The sequence below is a fragment of the Chenopodium album genome, chromosome 23, assembly GCF_948465745.1.
Source record: "Chenopodium album chromosome 23, dcCheAlbu1.1, whole genome shotgun sequence".
Lineage (NCBI taxonomy): Eukaryota > Viridiplantae > Streptophyta > Magnoliopsida > Caryophyllales > Amaranthaceae > Chenopodium > Chenopodium album.
The window spans coordinates 3342695-3366931 of NC_137856.1; the positions used below are offsets into that span (position 1 = coordinate 3342695).

Genomic DNA, 24237 nt, shown 5'->3' on the forward strand with positions numbered 1-24237 from the left:
AGTGAACCAATAAAACCGTGAGGGTTAAAGTCTGGCCGATAAACACTATATAGTCATATACATGTGTGACATGTGTATAGAGTAACAATAAGATAAAACCCAATATAAAATGAGCTTAATCTCCAAAAAAGTAGGCAAGAGCCTTTATTATCCTAAAAAGGATTAAAAAGAAGACAAATAAATTAGGGCCAAAGAAGTAGAGAGAATATAACAGAACAGTAAAAGGCTAGTGGCCACACTCCTCCACTCTTTCTCTCAATCCCAAATAAAAACACCAAAATCCAACTGAAAAAACTCCTCATTTTTTCCATTCAAGTGGGTTTGTTGTGGTTGTGGTCTTCTCAACCTTCATCCCCATTTTATCCTCCTCTTTTTCTCTCTCCTCCACACACTCTCTCTTCATCATCATCTTCAATCTTCCACTTTTTCTCCAATTTTCTATGTTTGATTTCTGGTTTTTTGAATTTGTTTGATTTTGATTTTTGTTTGAGTTTTGCTTGTTGAGTGATTGTGTGAGCTGATCAATCGTCAACAATGGCGCTACAATCGGCGCCAAAGCTGCTATACTCTACTCCATCGCCGTCTGTATTCTCCGCCAATGAACGCCGTCTCGTCTTCGCTGATTTCGTCGGTCTTTCTAAGAAGCGTTCTCGTCGCCGGAGAATCGCCGGAACTTTCCGGAATTTTCCGGCGGTTTCTGCTGTTTCGTCGGCGATCAAGGCTGTTGTTGATGACGTTGACCGTGCTCATTCTACTGGTTCTGCTACTCCTACAGAATCCACTTCTTCTAATTCCTCCGAACAGCTGGTATACTATGACGATTCTTTTATTTTAAAAATATTTCTAATTTTGATTTGATTATTTGGTGATTAAGCTGCTTTCACTTCAAATTAAAATGCAATTACTCTGAACTTCAACATTTTTTTTAATTAAAGCTTATTATATGCGATTTTGATTAATTATAATGCTTTGAATTAATCAGTGATTCTGAATATTTGATCGTTTTTCTGTTTTTTTTTTTGTTTTTGTTTGTTTGTTTGTATTTTTTTATTAATTTTATTTTGTTTTTTTCTCGAAGATTCGAGTTCTGTACAATTTGGTAGGTGATATTGTGATGATATGTTGCACTATTACTACTAAGGTGTTGTATATAGTTTATATGTTAGTCACTATAATTGAACAACCTCACTGTTAATTGTTATTCCCTTAGTCTTTTCTTGTTTTTGACTCTTTTTATATAGAGACAATCAGGGTCCATACAGGAGTGAGGGATTAAATGTTTCTCTTTTACCACCTTTGTGATTTATACTTTTTTTTTTAGTTGACACGTTTTAATTTTTATTTATTCATTTATTTTACACTTAAATGTGTGATTTTTATAATATTCATCACGATTTATGATTTCAAAATATCATCTTTTTATGATTTTGATTGTTAAAGGCTATACTGGTTGAGATTTTCCGTTAGTAATAGTTGAAGTTATGAATTGGCAAACATGATGGTTAAAACGTGTGAACTAAGGGAAATAGTCTATGTTACTCGGACTCTTTCATTTACCTCACGTGTCCGTGTCGACAAGACACGTGTCGGACACCGACACCGACACTTGGACACTTCATTTTTAACTAAAAACACAACTTTTTTCAAGAAAATGGGCGAGTCCGATACTTGGACACCCGTGTCTAATTTGACACTTCATCCGAGTCCAAGTAACATAGGAAATAGTGGTTAGATTTGTTTTGATATTTACATTAAAAAATACTCCGTGTTAACTTTTATTTTTTTATTTTTTTTTGTGTCTAATCAAACACAATCATGGTAAAAAAATGTACGTTGATAATAGTGAAAGTCAACTTGAGTAGACTAAAGAAAACAAAGGGAGTAGTTCATGGTTGGATAGAAATTGGAATTAACACCTTCAACTACGCATAAAATTTATATAAATTTTATATTTTAAAACTACAAATCAAAACACGTCTAACAATATCTGTGTTTTTCTTTAAACTTATCAAGAAGGATAACCAAAAATGAAATATAATATATTGTAAATTTAATTGGATTGTCCTTTATTTTTTTTTTTATTTTTTTTTTTTATTAATTTGTCTGGGTGATTTGGCATGAATTAGGTTATATTTATTTCATATTTGAATTTAATTTTATATAAATTGAGATTGATAATCTGTATCTTATAACAGTGTTATAAATTGTCGAAATGTTGCTTGAGGTCAGAGTTAATTTCAGAAGATTGTTGACTGAATTTTAGTAGCATAAAACAACTTTTTTTTTTTATTCACCTTATTAAAAGAACGCGGACGCTATAGTCTCTTTTGTTCTATATTTAAATTTTTTCAATGTAAATAATTACCACAAGAATTGAGAAGTATAATTCTTAAATTAGAGTAGCAATTTTGTTTGTTTGTTTGAAGAATATGAGATAAAAAGGATTGATTGTAGTGTTGTTTCTCACAATTTGGACTTCATATATTCCAGGCTGTAAATTTGGAGGATATACTTGCAGAGAGAGGGGCTTGTGGTGTTGGTTTTATAGCCAATTTAGATAATAAGGGGTCATTTCAGATAGTTAGGGATGCTCTTACTGCACTTGGTTGCATGGAGCATCGAGGGGGATGTGGATCAGATGACGATTCAGGTGATGGCTCAGGAGTAATGACTGCAATACCCTGGGATCTCTTTGATGATTGGGGCAAAGACCAAGGGATTGGTCCTTTTGATCGGACACACACTGGTGTTGGAATGATTTTTCTCCCCAAGGAAGATAACCTGGCAGAAGAAGCCAAACAAGGTAAAAAACCAAGAAGACAGTAATCTTAAATTTCTCTTGAAATTTACTAAATGTCACTTTCTTGTTTATGGGAATGAGATATAGCATTTATTGGCACAAAAATACATGATGGCGAGTATAAATATCTAATTAATAATTGTATTGTAAAACAGAAATCTGTTTTCAGGGATGTATGAAAGCTCAGGTGAGAATTATGTAGCCATGTACTATGTTACTCAAATACGGGTATGAGTGTTGGGTGCGGTTACGTATCCAAGTATTTGATATGTCAAGGCTGATTATTTCAGACACAAGGGACAGTGTCCAAAAATTGGACATGGGTATGGGATGTGGCATAAATGGAACATACCTTATAGAGTATTTTAAAATACTGTTTCACATGAACTCTAATGTACAAATACTCTTTACACACAATTTAGGCCGACTTGATTATTAATTCTTGTTGTAAGGCTTTTCCGAAGCCCATTTGTTAGCTAAAATTACACATATTCTTCCTTTTCATCCATATATTTTTACATGTTTCTATATGGTTATGTGGTTCTAGATAGTTTAAATGTCTGGGTGAGCATTGAAGTGTCTAATAAGGATTCCATAACCTTGTTGGAGTGTTGAGTGTTTGACATGGGTACAAAAAAAATAATGAAGGGTTGAAGTCATATAGGCCATGTCCATTATTTTGTTCACAAGTAGGTGCTATATGGATTAACATAACAAGATTATATAGCATTTGGATTTTCATCTCATCAATATTCGCAACACTCAAGGATGAGCTTATTTTTCTCTGATATGGTCCAAACCACTTTTGGGATTCAAATTTGTTTTACCGCTTGCTGCATTTGCAGTTGACTGCTAAGCTGTCATTGGGAAACCTATTACCCTTCTAAGCAAATTTTTAGAAATTATCGAATTTTAGCTATAAGGTTTCCATTTGTTTGTGGATGGGACTTGTGATGGTCCTTGGATTTTCTACTTCTATTCATTTGTTCAATAATATGTTTCAAATCAAAAAAGCAATCGATCATGTATCTCATTGAGGGGAGGTTTTAATGCAATTAGCCTTTACCCCTTGCTTATTGAGGCAGTTGGAGAGGTTTTTCCAAGAGATGCACGTATGTAACAATATTTTTTTCTGTTTAGGTAGATAATTTTGGACAAGTGATCTGATGAGAAAACTGTGTAAGATTAGAGAACCTTGTGTACCTATCTTTTGTATGATTGAACTGATTTTCTATGGTCCCTATACTTTTTTTTTTTTTTTGCAGTCGTACTAAATATTTTTGCTCAAGAAGGTATTGAGGTGCTTGGCTGGAGGTCTGTCCCCACTAATATATCTGTTGTTGGTCGAAATGCTAAAGAAACCATGCCCAACATACAGCAGGTTTTTGTTAGAGTTATCAAAGAAGAAGGTGTTGATGATATTGAAAGAGAGCTCTACATTTGTCGGAAATTGATAGAAAGAGCTGTCAGTTCTGAAACCTGGGGTTCTGAGCTTTACTTCTGCTCCTTATCCAATCAGACTATTGTTTACAAGGGGATGCTTCGGTCAGAAGTTCTGGGAATGTTTTACTATGATCTTCAGGATGAACGTTACACATCACCATTTGCCATTTACCATCGGCGGTACAGCACAAACACTAGTCCTAGATGGCCACTTGCTCAGCCGATGAGGTTTCTTGGTCATAATGGAGAGATCAATACCATACAGGTTGAGATTTGGGTTTCTTTTGAGTTTAGTTTCGGCATGACATTTTTTTAGTCACCAAAAATTTACTGTGAGATCCATGTACAGGGAAACTTGAATTGGATGCGATCTCGAGAAGCATCATTACAGTCGCCTGTTTGGCGTGGCCGTGAAAGTGAAATCCGTCCTTTTGGAAATCCCAAGGCATCTGATTCTGCTAATCTTGATAGTGCAGCAGAGGTGAGTATTACTTTTAAGTTTATCTGAAAGCATGCTGTCTTAATAAGGAAAGTAATATTTCTTTTTGAGCAGACGAATGCTTTAACTTCATATATATAAAACTGCTCGTGGAAGCATGCTATAGAATCTTTCAAATGCCAGAATTATTTCTGTTTTACTTGTGAAATTCTTATCCGTTTAACCAACATTTTGAGGCATTTCCCTTTAACCAACATTCCAGAAATATATTCCATATATCCTTAGAGAACCATTAAGGAGTTACCTACCTATTACTCGTTATACTGTTGATGGTTTCTTAAGGGAGGTGTTTTGTCAGTGGTGGCTGGGTGCCTGTTTGGTAATAAAATGGAAGTGGGGTTAGGAAAATGGAGTACTTAAAACAAAGTTTTCATATCTTCCATTTGTTTTCTGTTGTTTCTATTGTTGTAAGAAGAAACTTTTAGACAATTTCTAATTGTATGCTATGACTAACATATGCCATTTGTTCATTCTCTGCCTTTTGTTCCTCTAATCCATTTGCCCATTCTCGGCATTTTGTTCTTATGTATGTTACCCTAATCGTTTAGTTGTATCTTGTACGTTCTAATTGTTAAGATGTTTTCTTGTGGAATATGAAATAAGAGGGAGTTAATGCCAATTGGTCACATTTCTTTTGTGTTATTCTGTACTTTTTTTTGTTTTCCTCTCCTTTTCCCTTTACACAGTGGGATGGAGTGATCTCTAATTATGCTCTGCTTCCCTTTTCATTTCTCTGATCTTGTTAATTTATTGCAGTTGTTGATAAGAAGTGGGCGTGCCCCTGAGGAAGCTTTAATGATTCTTGTTCCTGAGGCTTATAAGAACCATCCAACCTTAATGATCAAATACCCTGAGGTGATTATTTTTATAATTCAAAGTTTAATATTTGTTGATATTCTGAACTTGCATATATTTGGCACATGTTACTGGAAATATCGAGGTTCTTTTTAATAATTTTAGTTTGAAATTTGATCGATTTGGAGATGCCAATTACAGTAATAAAAATAAGTCTAGAATTCTGTTTTAAGCAACTATAATTACTACATTGGATTTTTAGTAATGGAACTATTTCCTTCCTCTTGTTATGTAGGTTGCGGATTTCTATAATTACTACAAGGGGCAAATGGAAACTTGGGATGGACCTGCCTTGCTTTTATTCAGGTGAATTGACGGCATATATTTTTCATCCTCCACTGTGTTTCTTGAAACATTTTCTGGGCCATACTTCTTTGGATGTTTATGTTCCTACTTCCTAGATGCTCTCATGCATGTTCTTCATGCAATCCTTTTCATTTGTTCATGGAAATAAATGCCACTTCAACCTGGAAATAAAGAAATTTAGCATTTATTTTACTTTGTTTAATTTTTCATTTTGTGCATCTAGGTCAGTGTGTTATTTTGTACATCGACAGTGTTCAATGTAAAATAGGGCCTAGACAAGATTTAGCTGGGGGTTTAATATCACTGTCATGAAATCGTTTGTTTCCGCTTCTCAATGCTGGCTTCAGTAACAGCTAGTCAGCTAGATCTTGATACAGATCTATGTATAATTATACATAATATAGAGCCTAAGACCATTCATGCTATTCTCAATATTACATTTTCAGTTGTAGGATTTGTCCTGTATAGTTTTCTGGTAAAATCAAGTTATTGGAAGAATTTCATGTGGTCGAGATAGTATCTGAAGCTATGTTACTCAGACATAGGTAAGGGTGTTTGTTGTATGGATTAGATGTTTAGACTGTTAAGACTTGTCGAGACTTAAAGTTCAAGATATGTGGACAATAACTGGATGGTGGTGGGCAGAAGTAGTTTTTATGAAACATACTCCTGTTTTTTAAGAACTTTTGTTTTTGAAATCACCTATTTGTCAAATCTAGTCTTTTGGTTTCTGTTGGTACTCATTTGTTTTTGACTGCATATCTTTCAAGAATGAAAGAAGCAATGAATGCTCAGCACCATAAATATTGGAGCTCTACTTTTCTTATTTGAATTAGCTTATCATTTTCTATGTTTTCCTCCTATAATACCCTTTCAGTTACTAAACTTTCTTTATTATTGTTCTGTTGTAAATGTTGGCATCATAAGTAGTGGAGTTCCACTTTTCTTATTTGAATTAGCTTATCATTCTCTATATTAGCCTCCTATAATACTCTATTAGTTACTAAACTTTTTTTTTTTTTTTTTATTGCTCTGCTGTAAATGTCTCATAGTGATGGAAAAACTGTTGGTGCTTGTTTGGATCGAAATGGTCTTCGTCCTGCCAGATATTGGCGCACAGTGGACAATGTCGTCTACGTTGCATCTGAGGTATGTTTGGCAATACACACTTCTTGTATATAAAATACATCTGTGGACAATGTTGTCTATGTTGCATCTGACGCCTTTGAATTCTGGTGTCTCACTCGACGAATCTAACCATATCCCACATGACTATATTTTGCCCAACATATTAATCAATAAAGAAGGTTAATTGTAAAAATGTGAATAGTATAACTTTTGAAGTGTTGCAACTAAAAGTGAACAGAGGAAGTACTACCTCCGGTTCGTATTATATGCAACTTTGGAATATTTTATATCTCACAAATAATACACCAAAGTTTCATATAATACGAACTGGAGGTAGTATAAAATTTCTCCTTTGGTCCCCACCCTATATTTTAGCTAAAACTTTGTGCCCTCCCTATAATTGCGATTATTACAAATTGGAGAGAGTAAGTGATTTCATCGAGCCTTTCAGATTTTTTTTTCCTACTTCAGTAGAAATCTTATTTGTTTCTAGATTATCCCAATAAAAATGATTTGGGTGATGGACCCATTTGGTGGATTATGCTTCACCCCCTGCACTTTGTATGCCACGGTCCAACCATTGTGAGAACCTAGGGATTCCTGTTGTATGCTTAGGGAGGGCTGGGGCGCTACTTGCTTGAGACCTTCTGTCACTTTTTTAAATCTAAATTGCTAAACATCTATTCCACATCAAAATTTGTTCGGAACTTCAAAATCAAAATTCCCTTACACAAATATGGGAACTTCTGCCTGATGTCAGACATGGGAGGGTAGCCTTTTAGGTGAAGCTCTTTGGCAGCAGGGCCAAGGTTGTTGAGGTGCCATTGATAGAAAGGAATAAGAGAAAGGTGGGCTAGCTATTGAGCAGATTTATGGGGTCTAATGATTATCTGTCACATAGCCTTTTAGGTGAAGCTCTTTGGCAGCGGGGCCAAGATTGCTGTGAAGGTTTTGAATGATAAGATATTTTAGCGATATACTTTTGTTCGCTCAGAGTAAATGTTAACAATTCACTTGGACTATCGGCAATATATGTTTGTTTGGGAGCTGTCTATACTACTTACCATTTCTAATTTTCCCTAAATAGGGCAATGCTAATTAGGGCGATGCTTGGAATTATGCAATTATCAATATATATTCAAGTGTTGTGTCATGGAAAGCCTGAGCTTATTATCTGAAGTAAATTCAACAGAAAAATTAATTGTTCCAGGTGTTGTCTTCATATAGGTGGGAGTTTTACCAATGGATGAATCAAAAGTTACAATGAAAGGGCGTTTAGGTCCAGGGATGATGATATCAGTTGATCTCACCAGTGGTCAGGTTTGTTCACTTAACTATTACGAAATTGTTTCAGAATGAGTTTGAAATATTTTGCTGTACTAAGATGATCATTTTCATGTTGTATATTGTTGTAATTTGTTTTTTTCTTGTGAATAATATTAATGTGCCCCGTAGGTTCATTTTCATTTTCATTTTATAAAAAGAAATTCCATCGTATTAGTTGCTTTATTAATGTATCTCATATTACTTTGTCTGATTTGTTTTTCTGGTTGACATCTGTAACCCCATCATTTCGAGACTTGAACAAGATTTGCTAGAATGTGCTGTGTATAAATGACATTTCATAACTAATACGTATATGAATTCGTATTGTTTTAATTTTCTCCATGTGCTGTAATAATATTCACTTTTCTTAATTTTTATGATTGTCCAACTCCAAGTGTTTGCCTGTTTTGTATTAAGAGGATGACTCATTTCCCTTTAGTTTACCACTTCCAAACATGATTCCCATCTTTCAGGTTTTAGGAATTTCCCCTTTGAACCATGTTCTGAGGATACAGAGTGTACAGGAGTACAAAAACCATGGATTCTTGCCAAAAGAATACCTAAGTGAGGATGTGAGATCTTTAAGAAATTAAAGGAATTTGTAAAATCAATTACTTAAATCAATTAATATAATAGCCTCTACCTGGAGTTTGTCTGTGATAGGAGTTCTGTTTTAATTCTAGTTGGACTTTGCAATTAAATAAATAGCTAGCCTTATGCTTCCATGTTCTATCTTGATCTGCAAGGTCTTTCTACTGCAATGATGCAGTGATAGTTGCTTGTTTTAATTGCTGTAGCAGTAAAAGCACGGTAACAATAATGCTTCACTGGTATTCAGAAAGGGTTAAGTTGCTTCTGCCAATCATCTTTAATGGATGTAACTGCAGGTTTATGAAAATACTGAAGTCAAGAAACGTGTAGCTTCATCAAATCCTTATGGAGAGTGGATAAAGGAAAATCTGCGTTCATTGAAGGCTGTAAACTTTCTTTCAGGAGCAGTTTTGGAAGGCGACACAATCTTAAGAAATCAACAGTAAGATTCTTGCCCCTTTGCTATTTTAGGTTGCCTTGGTGTGGTGGACTTAGGACATAATCGTAAGACATGTATCCACTATCTAGAGTCTAGATAATTACAACTTTTTCTCTCTGGCAGCTTGATGTGCATGTTTCCCTCAATTAGCTACTAGAACCTACTTGTATGCAATTAGAACATGCCATTTCCTGTGTTACCTGAATGGGTATATTAGCACACAATCTTACAGGTCTTGGTTCCTCCTTTTGCATAATTATCAACTCTTTTTTTTTTTCTTTGGTGAAAGCATAATTATCTAGTCCCCTGTAGTTGGATGCCACCTTTAAGAGTGAGGAATATGAAAGGCCTAATTTCTGTTAAATAACCATTTATCTTACTTGTCAAACTTGTAATTTATAATATGGTATGCTTTATTTGCCTTATTAATTTTATTATTCATTTTTAATTTGAACTTGGCTTTAGTATTTGCCCTCTATTGTGTAGAATTAAGGGTCCACTAGCCCATGGACAGTTAGGTCTAGACTTGTAATTATGACTCTATTCTACGGCCCAATTCGGTCAGGCTGTCTGTCTGGTCAAAATCAAAGATTAAAGCAAGGCCCTTGAATAGTCCTGACATGCGTTGGGTTAGATAAGATCTTGATAGCAATAAAATATCACTAAATGCTGTCATTGTTATCTACAGGGCTAATGATGGTAATCAATCTCTTTTTCATGACGTTTAAAAAAAAATCGGGATTGTTTGTAGTTCAGAGATTTGATATTGTGTGTCACGAGGCCCATTTAAGCCTTTAGACTGGTTGCTTTTGCTTATGGAAAATAAAGCCTTGTATTGTTTGTTATTTCTATGATTCTATGAACATGACACGGTTCTATACTGAGATGATAAGAGGATTTTTGTTGGACAATGTCTATTTGGTTTTTCTTGTATAATTCTCAAAATTCTTTTTGACAGGGCTTTTGGTTACTCAAGTGAGGATGTCCAAATGGTTATTGAAAGTATGGCTTCCCAAGGGAAGGAGCCTACATTTTGCATGGGAGATGATATTCCTCTGGCAGTGATGTCCCAGAAACCACATATGCTGTATGATTACTTCAAGCAACGATTTGCACAGGTTTGCTTTATAAACTTTTGAATTAAAATTTGGGATCCATTGAATTATTCCCTACACCCCTTCATGTGGCAAAAATTTTAAAAAAAGTTGATAACTGAGTAATATATATGATAGTGAATAGAGAGAAAATTAAGAGCAAGTGTTCATATAAAGACAAAAAAGGTTGATGTGATGGAGAATTGGAGACAGAAGCAAAAAATTTACGCAAAATAGAAGTGTGAAATTCATTTTGGGACATTTCAAAAACAAATATGTATGAAGTGAATGCTTAAATCCTACAGTTGCACTTTTCTTATGCTACTTAAGCTTAAAGGATCTCATGATATGGCTCACTTTTCATCTTTACAGGTTACAAACCCAGCCATTGATCCCCTTAGGGAAGGGCTAGTTATGTCTCTTGAAGTTAACATTGGTAAGCGTGGGAATATATTAGAGGTTGGACCTGAAAATGCCTCACAGGTTAGTCGATTGACATTACCCCTCACTTGGCTTTAAATGTGATAATTTATCGCAGTATACTAAGGATCATGGATCTGGATCAAGTGTCTGCTTTATGGCTATCTAGGTTTGATATTTGACGTATTCCATTGTGATTTAGGTTATTTTGTCCAGTCCAGTACTAAATGAAGGGGAGCTGGAAGCGTTGGTAAATGATCCCTTACTAAAGGCCCAAGTACTGCCAACCTTCTTTGATATAAAGAAAGGAGTTGAAGGATCTCTAGAGAAAAGACTTAATCGGCTATGTGAAGCTGCTGATGAAGCTGTTAGAAATGGCTCGCAGATGCTTGTCTTGTCTGATCGTTCTGATGAGTTGGTAAGCTGCTTTCTTTCTGATCCCTTTTGGAATAGAAATTATTTTCTTTATGCTGACGTTGCTAAATTTATGTAGTAATTGTAATTGATGTCTTCTTTTCTCTAGGAACCAACTCGACCTGCCATCCCTATACTCCTTGCTGTTGGTGCTGTTCACCATCATCTAATTCAAAACGGCTTGAGAACATATACGTCAATTGTGGTTGATACTGCTCAGTGTTTCAGCACTCATCAGTTTGCTTGTTTGATTGGATACGGTGCAAGGTCAGATATGTTTCTCTATTTGAAACTTACTAAGCTTTATCATCAACACATCATTATGCACATAGCTTTTCCAATACCCTTTGTGGACCTTTCTAATTAGCATCATCTGTCATAAGCTATTAACCTGCTATTGAAGCCGTTAAGCATATACGGAGTAAATATTATTGAGTTCATGCATGAGAATTACGCACATATGTTAGTTACTACTACTACAATTTTTTTTAGCCTCTTATTTGACAAACTTGCAAGATAAAAAAAATCTCTAACTAAACTCTAAAATTTATGTTCAAAACATAATATCGATTAAAAAATACCTCTTTAATACGTCAAATCTCACTGCGATGTCCTCGAAATGCAACTTAACACAAGATGTTGCTTCCAAGGTACCATAATTGTCACCATGATGGCAACTACGACCACGGACCACCTTTTTGCATAGAATTTGCTATCACTTTAGAAAATGCCGATGAGGATTAAGGAAAAAGTAGCTGGGTAACTAATATAATAATCTAGCACAACTTCGATTAACCATACAATAATTAACTCAGACTTTGAGAAATTACAATGATACTTCTTAATCGGAAAAAAAGTAACTAAATTGTGCTAAGATGCTTTTTATTAATATCGTCAGATGACTCAGATATCCTGTAAGAATTCCCCTGGAATCCCGTGTAAATCTTAAATACAAGTCTCATTTGAATACTTCGTATATGTTAATATTGGGTTTTGTCACAATTTAAAAGAAAAACATGATACATCCGAAGTATTGTTTCTACCTTTTTGATCCCAAAGTTGGATTGTTTTTGAAAGATTCCATTATTGTTGGGTGTATTTGCAAGTTGGTGCAGGGGGAGAGGAGTAAGGATGGTGTTGGTGTGACCATGTGAGGGTGGTGTGTGGTAGCTTTTTGAGAAGGGAGGGGGAGGAGAGGAGTGAGAGGGTGGGGATCCATGGTGTTTGGCAAGAAGAGGAGAGGAGAGGAGTGAGAGAGGTGGGGTGAGCAGAAAAAAAGTTAATTTTAATGGCCAATTGGAACAAGCACATTTATTTGTTACTATCTTTACCTGTTTCGTTTGGTGAGCGAAGGAGAGAGAGAATAGGTTGAGATGGTGGCTACTTGGGAAAGGCAGGGGATCCGGCTTTGTTGTTTCAGTTGTTTTTACTTTGTGTTGTATTTCTTAGATCCTGTTTCAATATGTTGATGTTAATGTATATATATGTATATAATTTTGCAGTGCCATTTGCCCATACTTGGCATTGGAGACATGTAGACAATGGCGATTGAGCAATAAAACCGTGAATTTGATGCGAACTGGAAAAATTCCCACAGTTACAATTGAACAAGCACAAAAGAACTTCTGCAAGGTTTGTGCATACCAATCCCGGATTACCCATCCCTGAAAAAGATGCCTGTGCAACTTGCTGTTTGAGTTGTTGCCTTTTAGTTCCTCATTTTATTTTTAGTTATTGCTGTACAACTATACATAGTTAATATTGCGTTCTTTAATGTATTCTATTTTATTAATAAAACTCAAACATACTCCCAGAATAGCTTTATGACAGCCTTAAATTAGTGCAAGATAAAAACCCTCTCCCCCAATAAAATAAAATAAAGAAGTACGATTGATTTACTTCCAAACTAATAATTTTTATTCTATTTGCTCGTAGGCTGTTAAATCTGGTCTTCTTAAAATTCTTTCAAAAATGGGTATCTCACTGCTTTCTAGGTATGCACTCTTTACTCCAAAGCTGCATAAGTTTTCTTAATTTATTTTCAAGTTTATGCTATGGCAAGTTAAATTGATAATCTTAATCTCATTTCACAATGTAGTTACTGCGGTGCTCAAATATTTGAGATATATGGGTTGGGAAAAGATGTTGTTGATATAGCTTTCCGAGGAAGTGTCTCTAGCATTGGTGGAATGACTCTTGATGAGGTAAGTTAGGAAGCACTCCTGTACACATATTCCTTTATACTGCATAATTTGTCTTGTATCACGACTATCATATCTTTGACTGCTTATATGCATAATTAGTAGCTATATCAGTTCTTAATGATGTATTGTTGTCTGGATACAATTTATGACCTATTGTACTGAGATTACCATATATTTTTGTGCCTGGAGGCCTTATTTCCTGTAGTTCTACGTCAATATATGCTCATGAATGTCCTAAGCACCCACAATGCACCTGAAGAATTTCCAAGGACTCATTGTGACATGCTCCCAACCAATCTTCTGGTGGGAATTTTGTGCAGTGATGCAGTCCCATCTTTTTGGGGATCATGCATTATCCAATGATTAATGTTGCTTTGATCCACCTGTTTGATCCTATTGAATAAGCTCCTATGGCATCTGCATGGTTTTCTCATATAAAGGCTCATGGTTTGCCAATTAACTATCTTGGGATTCATTATTAATCAAATATATGTAATAGTAGGAATTTTCTATTTGTTCTGGTGATTGTAGTCCATGTCTTATCCTGACTTTTTCTGGCGAATATTTATCTGTAGCTTGCGAGAGAGACATTGTCTTTTTGGGTTAAGGCATTTTCCGAGGATACAGCCAAAAGACTGGAAAATTTCGGGTTTATACAATTCAGGCCTGGAGGTATGACTTGCACACTGATGTCTTATTTTTGCCTGTCGAAACTCTTGACATGATGATGATGACATGAATGTTGTTTTGCTACTTTCCCTGTCAAGTGAGTACATATTTCACGGTGTATGATTTTAGATTCTGAATAAACCAAAGAAATACGCTAGCTCACTCCTTCCCTCTCCTCCCCCCTTTTACTTGATTGCTAACCAAGTAACCTAATTTTCTAGTAAAAAATAAAAATAAAATATCTTAGTTTAAAAGCTCAAGAGTCCAAATGACCAATTTACTTTTTATTAGTAGGATTTTGTTGGATAAATTTCTTGCTGCTTTGCTTCTGAAATTTGAACATTTTGACAAGCTTTGGATCTTCTTAACTTGATCTAAAAAAATAAGACCTTGCATTGTTCAGCTCTAATTGGGAAGGCCAGAGCATTCATGACGTTATTTTTACGCCTCTTTAATAGATTATTGGGATTTTGAAAAGTTGTCATGAATATCACAGCCTTTATAAATGCTTGCTTATAAAAATTGGATATGAAAGGTTATTGGGCTTTAAGTCAACAAGTCCAATCCTTAACTCTTATATTTTTCATCTTACTATGTTTATTGTTAATGTCTATACTTCTGCAGCACTTAACAACATAAAAAAATTGTGGCAATGTAACTGCATTTTGATTCCTTTGTGAATATGCTCAGTCCATGATTTTGGTTCTGTAAACAGTTACTCTTTTAATTTCGTTTAGCTTATTGATTTTTCTGTTTCCTTGAATTCTGAATGTTGATTGGTTTCGTACACTATTTATGTTCTCTTTGAAGGGGAATATCATGTAAACAACCCAGAGATGTCAAAGCTGCTTCACAAAGCTGTCCGCAACAAGAGCGAAAGTGCTTATGCAGTTTATCAGCAGCATCTGGCTAACAGACCTGTCAGCGTGAGTTTTCTTGAATCCATGTTGATTTAAGAGCTAATTGTCTTGCATGAGTCGCATCCATTTTAATCCTGTGAGGGCCTCATTAATAGCGTGTGTTACATGTGTGAAAGGATCCTTTTTAGTGCTTTTGATGCTCCTTTGTTTCTTTGGTGGGGAAGGGGGTCAATTATTACTTCTTGAATTGTTTATTGTCACTGCTGGGAGTTTTTAAGCATTACTTGGGAGGCTTACTCACTAAGTGTTGCATATCGTATTACTGTTGTACTAAATACTAATGTTAGTTATATCCTTGTGGAGGCCAACAATTTCAAAAGTCCCAAGATCTCTTGACATAGCCTTTTACAAATTTTAGGAGGCTGTTACCATTTCTAATCAGTTTCCAAGTAGAGAGCTGAATCACTTTTTAGATTAGAGTTCTCACTATCCTTGATTCTGTATTTTGTGAACTCCATTCAGCTCCCCAGGGATATGCTATTCTGTATCTTGTTACAAATTTTAATGTGTCTGCAAATATTGCTAAAGACTTAAGTACTGAAAAGATAATATGAGATGAAATTGTTTCAGGTTCTTCGTGATCTTCTGGAGTTCAAAAGTGACCGGGCGCCAATTCCTGTGGGTAGAGTAGAACCTGCTACATCTATTGTCGAACGCTTTTGTACTGGTGGAATGTCCCTTGGAGCTATTTCTAGGGAGACTCATGAAGCAATTGCCATTGCGATGAATAGGCTGGGTGGAAAATCCAACTCAGGAGAAGGTGGTGAGGTATTCACTCTCTTCTATAAAAACTTTTCATGGCTAACAATCTTTGTGCTTCATTTTTATGTTGCAATCTTTCACAATATATGCGCCCTAGTTATTGGTGGTGTTCCTTTTTTTCAGGATCCAATTAGATGGCGTCCCCTGACCGATGTAGTTGATGGGTATTCCCCTACTCTGCCTCATCTAAAAGGTCTTCAAAATGGAGACACAGCAACTAGTGCCATTAAGCAGGTGACTTTATATAATCAGCTTGTTTTTACACACACACACACACACACACACATATATATATATATGTAACTACAAAGATTCTTCTTATTGTCTCAAATGAGCACCTATAGTCTCACCTTTTTTAGGCCATGCATAAATTCTTGTCTAAAATCTTGCATTATTTCCGTTGAATGGTTGACCTGCAATTCTTGAATCTTACAAGCTTTTTATTTTCTTCAGGTTGCATCTGGACGTTTTGGTGTTACTCCAACGTTTTTGGTTAATGCCGATCAATTGGAAATCAAAATTGCACAGGGTGCTAAGCCTGGTGAAGGAGGCCAGTTGCCGGGAAAAAAAGTTAGTGCATATATTGCCCGATTGAGAAACTCGAAACCTGGGGTTCCTCTTATTTCTCCACCACCTCATCATGACATTTACTCCATTGAAGATCTTGCACAGTTAATTTATGACCTTCATCAGGTACAAATCCTATTTATCAATGTCATAGAGATCCATTTACAAGTAATTACAGCTTTCACTCATTATGAAAATTTATCAGATTAACCCAAAGGCCAAGGTATCAGTAAAACTAGTAGCAGAAGCTGGTATTGGCACTGTTGCCTCTGGTGTTGCAAAGGGTAATGCGGACATCATTCAGGTATATATGTCCTTTCCATATGTTATATTGAGGTATGAATTCCTCTGTATCACTGTTAGAGTGTTCTAAAAATGGCTTACACTAACATCTACATAAACAGAACAGATGGAAAGAAAAACAAATTATACAATTTAGTCATGGCTAGATGGTCAATATGTAAATGAAGCACTTGTATGAGTCACATTTGTCAGATTAGTAGTCACTTTTAATTGTTAATTTTAATTTGCAGTAGGGCATACTTTTGCACAAATATAATGTCACCTTAGTACCTTACATATTTATGTCAGAACAATTTCCTTTTAGTAAGAATATTATTGAACTGACAGTGATGATTATTAATGTGGGCCTTCTTCTCTTGATATTTTGATGTTAGTTTCATGATTGCATGCCAGCGTTGGAAACAGTCAAATTAAATTTTTATTTTTTAGCTCAGAGCAGTCCTCTTTTTTGTCATAGAATCATAATATTTTTTTGATCTGGAAGTAGTGGGTTTTTAACTGCAAGTGTTCTTCTTGAGAGTGAGCGATACTTAATACTTATGGAATCTTGTGAGCTTTGAAGCTAGTGATATTAAAAACCCAATGAAATCCTAGATAGCTCATTTAGATTTAATTAGATTGGTGATTTGGGAAGCTACCAATGAGGTGGATCTCTCACTACATGGGAAGACTGCCGGAATCAATGTGGCTTGACATAAGAAATGAACCAACTGCATTTTCTGTCCTGTATTGGGACGACATATCCTTTTGTGCTCCAAACTTTCAATTTAGGACTGGAGTCAATTCACAGCTTGATTTGCAGGTTTCAGGACATGATGGTGGAACTGGAGCTAGCCCAATAAGTTCAATTAAGCATGCTGGTGGACCTTGGGAACTTGGACTTACAGAAACCAACCAGGTTTGTGTAGCATAGGAAGGTCTCAAAATGTTTCTTTTTGCTTATCTAATTTCTCATTTCATTACTGACTAAATTATTTTACAGACCCTTATTGCAAATGGACTTAGAGAAAGGGTCCTTTTGAGAGTTGATGGTGGGTTAAAAAGTGGGGTTGATGTCATGATGGCTGCAGCAATGGGTGCTGATGAGTATGGTTTTGGATCGTTGGCAATGATAGCTACAGGCTGTGTTATGGCTCGCATTTGCCACACGAACAACTGCCCTGTTGGTGTTGCTAGCCAGGTATACCGTTTTTGCTATTACACTTTATTACTTTTCTTCTCTCCACGGTTTGTCTTTCTTACACTTCCATTCTCGCATAAATCACTAACAGAGGGAAGAATTACGTGCCCGATTCCCTGGTGTGCCTGGTGATCTGGTGAACTACTTTTTATATGTTGCTGAGGAGGTAATTAACTGTTTACTTAGATTCTGAGAATTCTAAAAACAATCAGTTTATGGGAGGACTGGGACATAATGTGGTTTTGTGGTTTATAGTAGTAGCTGGACATTGGATTATACATTAACAAAATCATGAATGTAGTCTTTATGCAGTGACCTTTTTTAATGGTTGCCAGGTAAGAGGGATTTTGGCGCAGTTGGGCTTTGAGAAGTTGGATGATGTGATTGGGAGAACAGATATTCTAAAACCAAGAGATATCTCATTGATGAAAACTCAACATCTTGATCTCAACTACGTACTTTCTGTATGTTCAGTTCAAACTTGTTATATGTATAATTATATGATTGTTTCTTCATCACTTCACGTAATTCTGTTCTAACTGGTGTGGAAACCCCCCCCCCCCCCCCCCCAAAAAAAACTCTATTTCCAGAGTGTTGGTTTACCAAGGATGAGCAGCACTGCCATCAGGAAACAGGAAGTTCATACCAATGGACCGGTGCTGGATGATCAAATACTTTCAGATCCTGAGGTAAATTTAGGAATCATAAATTAATTCTTTTTTCAATAAGAAAAGCAAAATTTGTTGTGGCATTGATGGTCTCTTTGGTAGGTGGTATATATGGAAGTATTGGGAATAAACTTGAGTTTAGTTTTACAAGTTTCATCTTAATGTCCATGGTAATGCCACCCATTCCCCAAACTTGTGTTTTTCTTCATAAATTTCCATCACCAAATACTTTCTCTCAAGTGAAAATGAATGGTAGAAAAATTTTATGTTGAAAAAGAGAGATTTTGGGGTTGATTAGCATTACCTTAGGCATTTACACAAGATATTCCTTGCAAATTTATCAATCATTACCACTTATCAATTGGGCCATGAACATGGTTTTGAATCTTGGATGCCGCTGCGATTGCGGTAATGGCTCCGGAACCAATATCACGAACAATGCGGTTGCTGTGGCCTAATATTTTGGTCATGGTAGGCTCAAAATTCCTTACCATGGGTCGTGATGCAGTGATGTGGCTGAGATTTAATACCATGGTCATGAAGGCTTTTCTAGTCTGGTTTTGATTTGTTTACTTGGTCATTTTTTATACTTTTATGCTTTGTGTTTTTTTGTTGATGCTGCTGTTTCGTTCAAAATTTCTGATTCCACAAGGTTAGGATTGCAAATGATAATGTATTGCTAGAAATGCTACTCCAATGGCAGGAAAGTTTTGTAGCTATTGTTGCTACATTTTATGACCAGAATGGCTACTTTTACGGCAAAGAGTTATGTAGCTAACCCACCAGGTAGTTGCTATAAAGAATGGCTTTGGAGCATGCAAATTGCTAAATCTTCGTATTCAATTTTGTCTTTTACTATAATTGCCAGAGTTGACCAGCAGCAATGTGTAAAGAAACACTCCCTCAGTCTATCACTATTCCTTCTATATTAACATACTATTGGTTAATGCCTACTCATTTAGTCATTTATTGTTAGTGAACATGGAGAATATATTATGGACAAGCAGTTACAGGATTAAGTGTTGGTGTAATAGTGTGTTAAATGCATTGAGAGAATAGTAAATGTGACATTTACGTAAGTATGACTAAATGATCAAGCAACATAAGATAATCTGTTTTTTTAAAACATACCATGTCTTATTTTTATTTATTTATTTTATTTTATTTTATTTTTTTTTTTTTTTTAATGTAAATTAACTATCTGCAAGTCTGTTACAAAAAGCGCTCTGCAATTGTATTTTTAAATATGGATACATTTAAGTCCAGAAGGTTTTATTGGTATGAATATTTAAATTAAATCTCTAAGTTCTCTCTCACAACTCCTGCAGATTATAGATGCTATTGAGAACGAAAAGATTGTTAACAAAACTGTTAAGATATTCAATGTGGACCGAGCTGTATGTGGCCGTGTAGCAGGTGTTATTGCCAAGAAGTATGGTGACACTGGTTTTGCTGGGCAGCTGAATATAACGTAATATGTCTATTTGATGTTTTAAATTATTCATCTCAAGACTGCATCTCATTCCTCAACTCTTTACTCGTATGGAAAGTTTGGGCTAATAGAACAATTAACCTCATTCATGTCTGCAGTTTTGAAGGGAGTGCAGGCCAATCTTTTGCAGTCTTTTTGACACCTGGAATGAATATTCGCCTTGTTGGAGAAGCTAATGACTATGTAGGAAAGGTATGAACCGTATGACAATGATATGCAAATAATAGAGATTTTGCAACATCTCATGACCATCTGTCATTCTTGAACTTTAAGTCTTGGTATAGTAGAGATTTTGCAACATCTCATGACCATTCCTCATCAACTTTAATTAAACATTGATGCTCTCTGTACTGGCAATATGAATCAATACCTGAATCCATGTTTGGATTTTAATTAAAACAACTATGTAATTAAATCATTAAATGAACACAGCTTGGCTTTTAATCCATTTTCCCTCTCCTCTGTAAGTTCGTTTGGGTTGCATTCTGGTGGATAATTTCTAAATTAGTGATCAGGTGTGGAGTAAAATTCTCTTTTGTTGCTTAATGAGAGACTTGTTAATTTATTATAATAAGAAATCCATTACATTTCACCAAATTTCAGGTTTATCTTATTAAGTTTCCTATCACTATATTTACAATTGTTTTGAATTAAATATTCACAGGGTATGGCTGGAGGTGAGTTGATTGTTACTCCTGCAGAAAATCCTGGATTTTGCCCAGAAGAAGCTACAATTGTTGGGAACACCTGTTTATATGGAGCAACAGGAGGTCAAATTTTTGTAAGAGGTAAAGCAGGGGAACGATTTGCTGTAAGAAATTCACTTGCCGAGGCAGTTGTTGAGGGTACTGGTGATCACTGTTGTGAATATATGACTGGTGGTTGTGTTGTCATACTTGGAAAGTGAGTGTAGTCTTATTAACTAATATTAAATATCTTGCACTTGTAAAGAAAAGAAGAAAATATTCTTACCTTTCTCTTTCCCTTCAACAGAGTTGGTAGAAATGTTGCTGCCGGCATGACTGGAGGTCTGGCATACATACTTGATGAAGACGATACACTCATTCCAAAGGTTGGATTTCATTCTGCATGTGTTTTCCTTGTGCTCATTATTAGGGATGATGGCTATTTGCAAGAGCATATTAAATGCTGCATGTGTAGACATAGCCCAGTTCTTTGCTATGCAAGGCTATTCTTTTTGTTGAACCTTCTGCTCTTCTAAGTGTAAATTTTTTGGCAAGACAGTAAAGAAACTCAAGAATGGCATATAATCTTAGATTAGCACCCTGTTTGACTCCAGTGTGCTTGTTAATTCTCTATCGAAGTTTTAATTTGATGAAAGTGTATACTAATTGCTGCGTGTATTTGAACCAGGTAAACAAGGAAATTGTGAAAGTTCAGAGGGTGACAGCTCCTGTTGGGCAGATGCAACTCAAGAGCCTAATTGAAGCTCATGTTGTAAGTATTCTATGCAAGTAGCAAAATTACTATGCAGAAACAATGTGCCTTTATTTGTCTTATGATGAGGTTTGGGTTTTCATCTAAAAATGTCTTAGAAGTGACCCTTCAAATGGAAAAATGACTTGTGAAACTGGCACTAACCCTCATAAAATGACACATAATGGCATATCAATGTCTCATAGAATGACACTAAAAAATCTTGAAAATTGACTTGTGAAAATGGCACAAATTCATCTTTAACCTGATACCCTTGTACTTGTGATACTGACAATTATAAAAATGATGCAAAGCGTTACACTAATTTCCAAAGTTAGAAAATGCTTGTCAATTTTGTGCATGGTGTTGATTATTTAAGCACCCAAAAACATTATCATGTCTTAATTCTTACAAAAGACACCACAATCTTCAAGACTTATATCACAGACAAACTACTGAAAAGGATCAATGTAACATATGCTAATCATGTTTGTAGAAAAGAATTGCTTAGTCGTCTGTAGCCTTATATCCAGTTCTCATCCATTTGTGATTTTAATGTCATATGGTTAACCTGCTAACCTATCTTTTGAAATGCAGGAAAAAACCGGAAGTTCCAAAGGTGCTACTATTCTGAAGGACTGGGACAAGTATCTGCCACTCTTTTGGCAACTGGTGCCACCTAGTGAAGAAGACACTCCTGAGGCTTCTGCAATGTTTGAGCAGCAAACTACTGAGGAGGAGGCCACTTTACAGTCTGCATAGAGAGAATTGCTACAACACGTCATTTCTTCACCTGAAGATGTCCAGATTACTCGTCACAATTTGAATTGGAAGAAGAGTGAGAGGTGTGGAGCGGTCAGCTGCACCTTCTGCTCAATGTATAGGGATTGTTTTTGGAGCCTGTTAAGGCCACACTCTGTGCCTCAGCTGAGTTCCTTTGTCACGAGATGAAGGTCTTCATTTCTTCGACTTGGGACCTGATCTATTCATGAATGTCTTAATGTGAGGAGAACCGTATATATTGCAACTGTAAATTCTCTCATACTTACTGTCCTCAGTTTTTTGGGGGGTGTTTTTTTCCTTGAGATCTAATCTTAGATCCTAAAGGTATATTGTTGACCTGCATACAAGTGCTGCATGTAATTTGTGCATCAACTTGTCCAAATTATGAATAACTTAAGTAAATATTATGCGTCTTTGATGCCTAAAACTCTCATTAAATAATCTTCCTAGTTTCAAAATTTTGGAACCTTTTCTTATGGACTGATTCGATCTGTATATATTCTGCTACTCATGTCACAAAGCTGTATAGTGATGGAGTTACTGTTTTTGAGGTTAAATACCTCGGATTCTATATTCCTCCCAGTATATTTATTCAAGTTCAGTCAGCTAGTTTTTTTTTTTTAATCCTCATAGAACTGTATTTACTTTGTAAATTCTCTGTATCTCTGAATAATCTGTTTCGAGTTCTATATCAAACTTGTTAATTTGTAACCTCTTATCATTTTATTGTTGATTAAAGCCGTATGAACTTTACTTGTGTAGGTAAAAGATATGGTCGATTGTGTTCATGCTTCCAAGTTTCCTAATTGTTTTGTATTTTAAGCAACATGATTGCTGTTAGATCATTATGTCCACAATCAGATGTGTGACTGATAGTTATTGCTAGTTATAATCTACGGTATCAACAAGCATTTCTAATACGAAGGTACAGTTGTTCCTGACATACATAGATCTATCTATTTCTGTAATACTGTTGCAGGTTCAGCGTTAGCTATCAATGGCTCGACCGGGGTCTTGGGAGTGTTTGGGTTTTAAGTGCAATTAGGTCAATAACGGGTAGACCCTCGAGCATTCGAATAAATAATACTGAGTAAAAAAGATAATATGCTAAGGGGTTGTTGAGTAAATAATTTACAAAGGGATTTTAAGGAAAGATTATCAACTTTTGACTACATCACCTGTGAGGCTATGATCAATAAGTTTGAGTATGAAACTCTACTGAGCTTATACGTGGTTAGACACTTTTATCTTTTTTTTTTTTTTTTTTTTTTTTTTTTTTTTATCCGTTATTTGCAAGTTAGACACTTTTATCTCTTCTCCCAAGTCCTAAACACCCTCATTTGATACAAATCTCGGACCTCTACCATATGAGATTCTATAATGTACTTTCTTATACGGATCACCAAATCAAAACAATCACTACTTTAAAACCCAAAACGAGGCAATTAGGTTTTATACAATACAATTTTAAAATGACTACTTTGGGACATATAGATTTACTTTCACTACTTTTGGACCGACACGTAGAGCAATTTTTTAGTAGCTTAGTGATGACAAAACAAGAGGAAGACCCGGAATAAAAAGGGGAGCCAAAAAAACAAAAGAAAGAATATTTTAAAAGAAAAAAGTAGGTAATTGTACTAACTACAAAATTATACACTTTTCAGTGCCAAAGTATTGTAAACTGTCATGAATGAATTCATGTTAACCAGAAAATTGAAGTAGATGCAATGTATCACCGAATGTAATTCATTCAATGTTTTTAATTTTTAAAGTTGAAGATATAATCCAAATTTGTTATTAATAGCCTACTTATAAATCATATCAAAAACATACACGTTTGGTTTATTGTATGGAATCATGGAAATGTGAGCCACCGCGTGTCGTTGTTTAATTTTGAATTCTCTCTTACGCCGTATGTATGCATGGCTTTATTT

At 35.4% G+C, this 24237-nt stretch overlaps 1 protein-coding gene across 1 annotated transcript; it reads left to right on the top strand.

Annotated features, from left to right (window-relative positions):
• The first annotated feature begins 234 nt into the window (after positions 1-234).
• On the top strand, positions 235-23021 carry LOC145609270 (ferredoxin-dependent glutamate synthase, chloroplastic). Its single transcript, XM_081664797.1, has 33 exons — positions 235-807; positions 2491-2803; positions 4066-4508; positions 4593-4724; positions 5499-5597; positions 5833-5903; positions 6956-7052; positions 8259-8351; positions 9245-9390; positions 10346-10505; positions 10854-10964; positions 11104-11319; positions 11425-11582; positions 12818-12947; positions 13251-13309; positions 13414-13519; positions 14095-14191; positions 14999-15114; positions 15679-15876; positions 15994-16104; positions 16324-16563; positions 16643-16741; positions 17543-17638; positions 17723-17920; positions 18012-18086; positions 18256-18384; positions 18511-18609; positions 19917-20059; positions 20179-20272; positions 20745-20983; positions 21074-21152; positions 21455-21538; positions 22115-23021. The coding sequence occupies exons 1-33, from the start codon at positions 535-537 to the stop codon at positions 22277-22279; spliced, it is 4869 nt and encodes a 1622-aa protein (XP_081520923.1). The 5' UTR covers positions 235-534; the 3' UTR covers positions 22280-23021.
• The last annotated feature ends 1216 nt before the right edge of the window (positions 23022-24237 follow it).

What these genes read in the sequence shown, in the direction of transcription:
- LOC145609270 (XM_081664797.1), top strand. Translation starts at nt 535, where the DNA reads ATGGCGCTACAATCGGCGCCAAAGCTGCTATACTCTACTCCATCGCCG. An exon ending in ACAATCTTAAGAAATCAACA is followed by an intron (nt 9,391 to 10,345) that starts GTAAGATTCTTG and finishes TCTTTTTGACAG; the next exon opens with GGCTTTTGGTTACTCAAGTG. An exon ending in CACAAAAGAACTTCTGCAAG is followed by an intron (nt 12,948 to 13,250) that starts GTTTGTGCATAC and finishes ATTTGCTCGTAG; the next exon opens with GCTGTTAAATCTGGTCTTCT.